A 9,366-nucleotide genomic window follows, 5' to 3' on the forward strand; every position below is an offset into this window, starting at 1 on the left:
CTCTTCCCACAGCCATCATCTTGCGCAACCTGAACCCACACAGCACCATGGACTCTATCTTGGGGGCCCTAGCACCCTATGCAGTGCTGTCTTCTTCCAATGTACGGGTCATCAAGGACAAGCAGACCCAACTGAATCGAGGATTCGCCTTCATCCAGCTCTCCACCATCGTGGTGAGGGCGGCACAGGGGGGGGGCCGGGCAGCCAGTGTCCCGGCCCCCTGGGTAGGGAGGAGGGACCCTTCCCCCACCATGGCCCCAAGCCTGGAAATGGGGCAATAGAGCCGGGGGCCTCCCCGGGCCTGACCCTTGTGTCCTTGCCATCCCTCCATTCACAGGAAGCAGCCCAGCTGCTACAGATTTTGCAGGCCCTCCACCCACCTCTCACCATCGATGGCAAGACCATCAACGTCGAGTTTGCCAAGGGTTCTAAGAGGTCAGGGCTTCCCCCCACCCCCACCTGCCCCATATGCCCTTCCAGCTTGTGGTCTTCTCCCTCCCCCAATGTGATGCCTCCTATTTCACTCCCCGGCTCTCCTCTCCTCCCCAGGGACATGGCCTCCAATGAAGGCAGTCGCATCAATGCTGCCTCTGTGGCTAGCACTGCCATTGCTGCAGCCCAGTGGGCCATCTCACAGGTACTGGCTCCTCAGCCTCTCAGCACCCTGACACATGGCTTCCTGTCAGCTTATGCTGATCTCTGTCTCAAATGGGTCCTTCCAGCTTGCTCCTGCTTCTAAGCATCCTAGTCCATCGCCGTTCTGTCTTCTGTAGCTGCCTTCCTGGGTGCCCCTTCAGCTGTTTTTGTTGTAGTTGTTGTTTGTTTGTTTTCTGCCAGTCCTGGGCTTGAACTCAGGGCCTGAGCACTGTCCTTGGGCTTTCTCAAGGCCTAGTGCTCTACCACTTGAGCCACAGCACCACTTCCAGCTTTTTCTATGTATGTGGTATCAAGGAATCAAACCCGGGTCTTCGTGCTTGCTAGGCAAGCATTCTTCCACTAGGCCAAACTCCTGGCCCCCTCCTAGGCTTTTATTGACAACTCTCAGGGCTGGTGCTTTGTTCTGTTGCATCCTGAATTGGTGTAGTGTGTTATATATCCTTCATATATGAATGTGTATGTATATGTGTGTATATGCACATGTGTCCTATATATATATACACACACATTATTTATGTGTGTATATGTGTGTGTGTGTGTGTGTGTGTATATATATATATATATATATATTACATGTTCCAGAATAAAAAGGCATTATAGGTGGTTCAAAGAACATTGGGAAAAGAGGATAAAGAAGTAGGTAGATTGGGTGTCTGCCTTGATCTGAATCCCAGCAAGTGTTCCACACACACTGGTGTCATCTCTGGAACTTGTGGATCCATGTGCTTTCTCCAGTCTTCTACCACTGCCCTTAGCTCTACTCACCAGGCTGTGCTCACAGCTCACTTGTCTTACACAGCTACATGCTATTGTATCAGGCACACACCCCAGCCCCACTTGTAGGATAGATGTTTCTAACAGGTCATTCCTCCCCTGGTACCCCTGCCAATTCTAATGAGCCCCTCCCACCTACCCCTCAGGCTTCCCAGGGTGGGGAGGGTGGCTGGGCCACCACCGAGGAGCCGTCCGTCGACTACAGCTACTACCAACAGGATGAGGGCTATGGCGGCAGCCAGGGCACAGACTCCTCCTTGTATGCCCATGGTTACCTCAAGGGCACCAAGGGCCCTGGCATGACTGGAAGCAAAGGGGACCCAGCTGGAGCAGGTGAGCCCTTCCCGCCAAATCTCCCTGAGCCTATGGAAGGGGGGTTTCCATGCATAGGGTTCCATGCCCTTCCATTCATAACTACCTTCTCCCTCTCTCTCTTTGCTAGGTCCTGAGGCTTCTCTGGAGGCTGGGGCAGACTCTGTATCACTACAGGCTTTCTCTCGTGGCCAGCCTGGTGCTGCCCCTGGCCTCTACCAACAGTCAGCCGAGGCCGGCAGCAGCCAGGGTACTGCTGCCAACAGCCAGGTAAGGGCTCCCAGGGTATGCTGGGAAGGCAGGTGGGCATCCTTGGTGGGCTGCAGTGCCATTGGCAGACACTGAGCCTTGTTTCCTCTCTGGCCCCATAACCAGTCATATACCATCATATCTCCTGCCGTGCTCAAATCAGAGCTCCAAAGTCCTACCCATCCCAGCTCTGCTCTTCCACCAGCCACCAGCCCGAATACCCCAGATTCTTACAGCCAGTACCGTGAGTAACCATGGCTTCTGGTAGGGTGGAGAGATGTTACCATGGCAGGGAGGAGGAGTGTGACCTTCCCTACTTGTCCTTCCTGCAGCTGTTCCCGACGTCTCTACCTACCAGTACGACGAGACATCTGGATACTACTATGACCCCCAGACTGGCCTCTACTATGACCCTAACTCCCAGGTGATGGAACAACTCAGGGCAAGCTGGGATGTGGTCCCCTCCTTAAGGTGTCTTCCCTCATGGCCCCTCTTCTCACCTTTCCTCAGTATTACTACAACGCACAAAGCCAGCAGTACTTGTACTGGGATGGGGAACGGAGGACCTACATCCCTGCCCTGGAGCAGTCTGCTGATGGGCATAAGGAGACAGGGGCGCCATCAAAGGAGGGCAAAGAGAAGAAAGAAAAGCACAAGACCAAGACAGCCCAACAGGTAAAACACCCAGCCTGTGTTCTGTCAGCCTTTACCATCTCTTGCTCAGGGAAGTTGGGTGGTTGAAGGGGCATGTACAGTGGCAACAACAGCTGACAGAAGACAAGGCTCTCGAGTGACTCCTGGTGCACACCTGGTCTGCCTATCTGTGAGGAGGCATAATCCAGCTGAGTGAGTGAGTCCTGTTTACCCCGTGAGAGCACTCACGGTACGGTTGATTGCATAATCCCACAGGAATTCTTAAAGACCTACAGAGGGTGGGCAGGAAAAGAGCCACTGCAGTGTTTCGTAGTGGGTAGTGGGAGGGAACTTGGGTCTCTCAGTGGAGAGAGTATGAGTTTAGGACACTGAATTTAGAAGCAAGTGTTGTGTTCCCTCAGCAACCTGGAGAATTCTAAAAATGGTAGTGTGCTGCAGGGAACACACAGAATGAACATGGAATCCTGTCACACATGCAAATTCAAATGACAGATACATAAGGCACTGGGGATGTAACTCAGTAGTAGAGTACCTGTATAACATGAGCAAGGCTCTGGATTCCATCCTCAGTATTACCAAAAGAAATCAAAAGAAGATACATAGGTATGCAGTCTTATATCTTCAAAGGATAGAAAAAGGAAACAGAAACTATAACTGAGTGTTCTACTTGTTAGAAAAGGGAAGGAACATGAATAGGCCTGGCTGCCTCTGGCCCTCTGCTTGTTCTGCCTCCTGGGTGCACCTTTCCCATCTGTGCAGAATGCTGCCCCTGGGCCTTGCAAACCCTAAGGCTGAGTCCTGGGGAATGCTGTGGCTTCATTGTAATAGCTTGAAGGAGGTTGTGTTGGGAGAGCTGGGGAATTCATCGCTTGTAAAAGGATTTTCTGCCAGAAGAGGGCGCCATAGTCCCAGCTGAGAGGCCAAGAGCAGCCCTTTGTTTGCAATGGTTCACTGTAGAAAAGCATGGCTTTAAGGCTGCTGCAAGGTCTTCAGACAAAGCTGGTGGCCCAGCTTGGGGTTTCCCTGGGAGTTTCACCTCCCCTTTCATCCTTAGATTGCCAAGGACATGGAGCGGTGGGCCCGCAGTCTCAACAAGCAAAAAGAAAACTTTAAAAACAGTTTCCAGCCTATTAGCTCTCTGCGAGATGATGAAAGGCGAGAGTCAGCTACTGCAGATGCTGGCTATGCCATTCTGGAGAAGAAGGTGTGTTGCAGGTGCCCAAATATACCCTACCAACAGTCTTATCATTCCTCAAGGCCCTGGAAGGGAGCCCTAAATTTCTGTGTCTTCCACCTTAGGGAGCTCTCGCTGAGAGACAGCATGCCAGCATGGATCTCCCAAAATTGGCCAGTGATGACCGTCCAGTGAGTGTGGACCCCAAAGGGGGCAGGGACTTCCGATCTTGCGCAGACTGACCATCTGTCTACATTCCTCCCTTGTACAGAGCCCACCTCGAGGGCTAGTGGCAGCCTACAGTGGAGAGAGTGACAGCGAGGAAGAACAGGAACGTGGAGGTCCAGAGCGGGAGGAAAAGCTTACAGACTGGCAGAAGTTGGCCTGTTTGCTCTGCCGGCGCCAGTTCCCTAGCAAGGAGGCTCTCATCCGGCACCAGCAGCTTTCAGGACTCCACAAGGTGACTTGAGGGGATGGTTGATAAGGTATGCCAAGCCTGGGTCACCCCAGTCCAACTGCTTCACTCTACCCTGTGCTCCTTGCAGCAAAACCTTGAGATTCACCGGCGAGCCCACTTGTCAGAAAATGAGCTTGAGGCTCTGGAAAAGAATGACATGGAGGTGAGGTGTCATCCACTACTGGGTCTCTCTCTCTCTCTTCTGCCCCTCTCCTCCTGGTCTGCATTCACCCAGGCAGCTGAGCTGCAGGTACCCTTAACCAGGTTCACCTGACAGTCATGCTGTGCGACCTCTTCCCTTTTTTGTTTATTTGGTTAATCACAGGGCTTGAACTTGGCCTGGGCACTGCCCCTGAGCTCTTTTGCTCAAAATTATTGCTGGACCACTTTGAGCCACAATGCCACTTGCTGATTTTCTGGTACCTAATTGGAGATAAGAGTCTCACCAACTTTCCTGTCTGGGTTGGCTTTGAACTATAATCCTCAGATCTCAGCTATTTGAGTACCTAGGATTAAAGGCATAAGGCACTAGTCCCTGGCTGCCTCTTCCCAATTCAAACCCTTGGGATCCTACCCCCGGCCTATCCATGCCTGTGGGTGGGGAAACTTTCTCATGTACATACTTACACACATACACACACAAACACACACACACAAACTTTTACAGCAAATGAAGTACCGGGACCGTGCAGCAGAACGAAGAGAGAAATATGGCATCCCAGAGCCACCAGAGCCCAAGAGGAGGAAGTACGGTGGCATGGCTGCAGCCTCTGTGTGAGTGCCTAGGCCAGGGCACCAGGTGAGAGGGGTCCTGGGGTTCCAAGATGTGACCACTTACACTACACACTGTGATTCTGCAGGGACTTTGAGCAGCCCACACGGGATGGGCTAGGCAGTGATAACATTGGCAGTCGCATGCTCCAGGCCATGGGCTGGAAAGAGGGCAGTGGTTTAGGGCGCAAGAAGCAGGGCATTGTAACGCCCATTGAGGTGAGTCCCGTCCTTGTCCCCAGCACTGCTCCCACTGGCACTCCCTTTCTCTACCGTCCTTAACCTGACCTTCCTCACACAGGCCCAAACACGGGTGCGGGGCTCCGGCCTGGGTGCTCGGGGCAGTTCCTATGGGGTTACCTCAACGGAATCCTACAAGGAGACACTGCATAAGACAATGGTGACCCGCTTTAATGAGACCCAGTGAGAAACCACAAGAAATTACGGATTGTTGGGTTGGTCTGAGGGTGACTCCACTAAATCAATTTTTGAGTTGGTGACTTTTGTTGGGAAAGAAATTGGTCTGGATCATGATTTTTGTAATAAAAGCTGAAAAGCCTGTGTCTTAACATCTCTTTCTCATGCCCTAGCATGGTTTGTGACCCACGCAAACATGAGATGCAAACAAAGGTGGACCTCAGGCCAAACTGAGTGATAGTTGGTGGCATGAAGTGTCTGTCATATTGGAAGTTCCAAGAACATGGGCTTCTGGCTTGCACCCCAACCCACAAAATCTTTATCATCAGTTCCTCTCCCTAGGCAGGGCCCAACAGGTCCTACAATACCAGGAAATTGAGCACCATCAGCTTAGAAGTTCTTATGAGAGCTAAAACTAGGAAACCCCTGTCCCTCGCCCCTCACTACTCACTCCCTTGCTCTTAGCCAGGAACAATGTTCTCAGGCATATCTCAGCAGAAAACAGATACCACATCAGGTGCTGGTGGCTCATGCCTGTAATCCTAGCTACTCTGGAGGCTGAGATCTGAGGATCAAGGTTCAAAGCCAGGCTGGGCAGAAAAGTCCATGAAACTCTTGTCTCCAATTAACCTGTAGAAAACGGGAAGTGGAGCTTGGCTCAAGGGCAGGGGAGTAGCCTTGAGCTGAAGAGCTCAGGGATAATGCACAGGCCGAGTTCAAGCCCCATGACCCACACAAAAAAAGGAAACAACAGATGGCCCTGGCCCAACACCCTCAACATACCCTATAAAGGTAGATGAAGCTGGACCTTCCAAGTTTCCAGTCCAGGAATGGCCCCATGTTCATCCTGTCCCACTCCCACCTCGTCCTCCATGGCTGTTACCGAGCATGACATCCTCCCTGGTTTGCAACCTTTGGGTTTTGGGTGTAAAGGAACATGAAGCTGAGACTGCACTCTCCCAGGCCTGCAGGGTTGAACTGTGAAATGAGACTAGGAACATGCAGACTGAACCCTAGCACATGTGAGTTTAGAAGACAAGAGACAGGGAAAGAAAGTGCTGCTGGAAGAGCTCTTGGTGTGAATCCCCCTGATTAAATCATCATTGTCTTGACACCTCCCTGCATCTGGTGTAGGAGGCAGAGCTAGAAAGAATGGCACCCTGTACATGAGATGGACTGACTTGGGATAAGAGTGGCAGGAAGGAGAGCTGAAGATTAAGGGCCAAAGCCAGATGGGGGAAGGAAAGGACTATGAGATACCTTATTAAGCACCAAAAAGCTAGAAGTAAGAGTTGTGATTTCAAGTGTGTTGAGTTTCAGCCTTAGCCAGGTGCCAGTGGTTCACACCTGTAATCCTAGCTACTTGGGAAACTGGATTTGAAGATGATGAGTCAAAGCCAGTCCAAGCAAGAGTTCTTGAGACTCTTCTCTCCAATTAACTTAAAAAATGGACTCTGAGCTGTGGCTTAAGTGGTAGAGTACCTGCCTTGAGCAAAAAAAAAAAAAAACACAAGAAGCTCAGGGATGGTGCCCACATCCTGAGTTCAAGCCCTAGGATCAGTACATATGCACTAAGTTTCAGCCTTGAGAAAAATGTTGAGGGACAGTGCCCAGGCCTTGAATTCAAGCCCCAGTACTGTCACTGAGTCTCAGAATGGATGATGTACCTTTTAGCAGTAACAACCCCCACATTCCCTTTCTATTCCTGGGCACCACTCAGAAACCCTAACAAGGATCACACATCTTGATGATCATAATGCAAAGTGGCATAGCCACTCTCGAAAGCTGGCTCTCTTGTGAAGGGAACCATGATTTACCTAGGATCCAAAGGAGCACACCTTGATTCTATTTATGTGGTAGTTGACAGAAGAGGAAGTTGGACAGTGCTATTGAGTGGGAGGGTAATAAGGTAGCATTTGAACAGAATCATGAAAACATTGGTGTTGATATTAAGGTGCTAGTCTTGTGTGTATGAAACATCCAACAGGTTGTATAATTGCACAATTAATTGGAAAGACCGCAGAAGCAAACCTTAGGAAATTCAGCTGTTCTATGGTTTCAGTGGGGAATAGGTTCCAAGATCCCCAACCCTTGGGTGTGCAATCCCTTTAGATAAAACAGGGCATAAGAAGCTGGGCACTCGTGGCCCACGCTGGTAATCATATACACAGGAGCATGAGATCTGAGGATCATAGTTCCAATCCAGTATATCAAGAAAGTCTTTGAGACATCTCCAATTGCTCACCAGAAAACTGGACATGGAGCTGTGGCCCAAAGGTGGTAGAGTGCAAGCCTTGAGCAGAAAAGCTCAGGGATAGCATCCATGCCCTGAGTTGAAACCTCCCAACTGACAAGAACAAAAGTCTGTAAATGGGGCCGGAAGCATAGCCTAGTGGTAGAGTGCTCACCTAGCATGCATGAATCCTGGGTTTGATTCCTTAGTACCACACACACACACACACACACGTACACAAAACACAAAAATGGAAGTGGTGCTGTGGCTCAAATGGCAGAGTGCTATCCTTGGACAAAACATGTCCAAGGACCAGGCCCCGAGTTCAAGCCCCAAGAGTGGCCAAAAATACAAAGTGTGTAAGAATCATGCAAAGTTAGCCGGGCACAGTGGCTCATACCTACCTACAATCCTAACTACTCAGGAGGCTGAGATCTGAGGATCAAGGTTCAAAGCCAGCCCGGGCACAAAAGGACCTGAGACTCTTCTCTCCAATTAACCTCTAGAAAAGGCAAAGTGGGGCCTGGCTCAAAAAAAAATCATGCAAAATTTAAGTCACCTCTAGGTGACATGCTCTACCTAATACAAGATGAATGTTTTGTAGGTGGGTCAGCTGTATTTCAGAAGTGATGACAGAAAGAATTTGTGTGTTCAGTACAGATCCAATTCTTTTTTGCCAGTCCTGGGCTTGGGCTCAGGGCCTGAGCACTGTCCTTGGACTTTCTCAAGGCTAGAGCTCTACTACTTGAGCCTCAGCACCACTTCCAGCTTTTTCTATGTATGTGGTACCGAAGAATAGAACCCGGTCTTAGTGCATGCTAGGTGAGCACTCTACCACTAGGCCAAACTCCTGGCCCCCCTACAGATGAAATTTTTATCCTAAAAATGTTCCATTATGTTTGAATCTGCAAATGTGGCACTACCACTAGGCCAAACTCCCAGCCCCCCTACAGATGCAATTTTTATCCTAACAAGTTTCCATTATGTTTGCATCTGCAGATATGGCACCTATGTGTACAGAAAACTGCCTGTATTTCTTAATTACAAGGGGGAAAAACTAACTTTATAGGAGAGATTCCTTTCAGGCAGACACCATCTCAAGGAAGGAATGGAAGCGAGCATCCGTATTGCAGTCACATACTACCTGCTTGCAATTTGAGAAGATAACTTCTAGATGAGCCTCCTATTCAATCCTCAGAACCTGAAGTTGAAGGTACCATGATAGCAGAAAAAAAAAGAAACACCTGATGAGTAAACTACCAATATGAACATCATGGGAAGGCTGAGAGACTGTTCTAGACTGGCACAGACAATGCCATCCAAGGGTTCAAATATCACCTTAGGAAGACGTGCCCTGACAATCCTAGCTACAGAGAAATCTGAGATCTGAGGAGCACAGCTTAAAGCCAGCCCAGGCAGAAAAATCAGACTCGTTATCAATTAGCCACCAGAAGGCCAGAAGTAGAACTGTAGCTCAAGTAGTAGAACACACACCTTGAGCAAAGAAAAAGCCCTAAGAAGGTAATGCCCAGGCCCTGAGTTCAAGCTCTAGTACTGGCAAAAAAAATTTTTTTCAAGTCCTCCTACCATACTCTAAGGTACTAAATAAAACCAAAAAGCTGGTAGTGGAGCTGTAACTCAGGCAATAGGGTACGAGCCTTAAAAAAG

At 49.8% G+C, this 9,366-nt stretch overlaps 1 protein-coding gene across 8 annotated transcripts in view; it reads left to right on the forward strand.

Annotated features, from left to right (window-relative positions):
• Window positions 1-5,617, forward strand: part of Rbm10 (RNA binding motif protein 10) — a 37,373-nt gene extending 31,756 nt beyond the window's left edge. For 4 of the 8 annotated variants that reach the window (XM_090326526.1, XM_090326528.1, XM_090326522.1 and 1 more), the window contains 15 exons: window positions 13-173; window positions 338-435; window positions 550-637; window positions 1,578-1,764; window positions 1,874-2,013; window positions 2,119-2,236; window positions 2,325-2,416; window positions 2,503-2,667; window positions 3,701-3,850; window positions 3,946-4,011; window positions 4,092-4,280; window positions 4,366-4,440; window positions 4,945-5,051; window positions 5,138-5,267; window positions 5,350-5,617. In XM_090326526.1, the coding sequence (XP_090182652.1) occupies window positions 13-173; window positions 338-435; window positions 550-637; window positions 1,578-1,764; window positions 1,874-2,013; window positions 2,119-2,236; window positions 2,325-2,416; window positions 2,503-2,667; window positions 3,701-3,850; window positions 3,946-4,011; window positions 4,092-4,280; window positions 4,366-4,440; window positions 4,945-5,051; window positions 5,138-5,267; window positions 5,350-5,475 (1,892 nt within the window). In that variant the 3' untranslated portion in view covers window positions 5,476-5,617. The remainder of the gene's footprint in view (window positions 1-12; window positions 174-337; window positions 436-549; window positions 638-1,577; window positions 1,765-1,873; window positions 2,014-2,118; window positions 2,237-2,324; window positions 2,417-2,502; window positions 2,668-3,700; window positions 3,851-3,945; window positions 4,012-4,091; window positions 4,281-4,365; window positions 4,441-4,944; window positions 5,052-5,137; window positions 5,268-5,349) is intronic. The other 4 variants (XM_090326527.1, XM_090326529.1, XM_090326523.1 and 1 more) reach the window with 1 other exon arrangement.
• Window positions 5,618-9,366: the final 3,749 nt, after the last annotated feature.

This window comes from Megascapheus bottae, chromosome X, assembly GCF_031878675.1.
Source record: "Megascapheus bottae isolate mThoBot1 chromosome X, mThoBot2.hap1, whole genome shotgun sequence".
NCBI classification, from domain to species: Eukaryota; Metazoa; Chordata; class Mammalia; order Rodentia; family Geomyidae; genus Megascapheus; species Megascapheus bottae.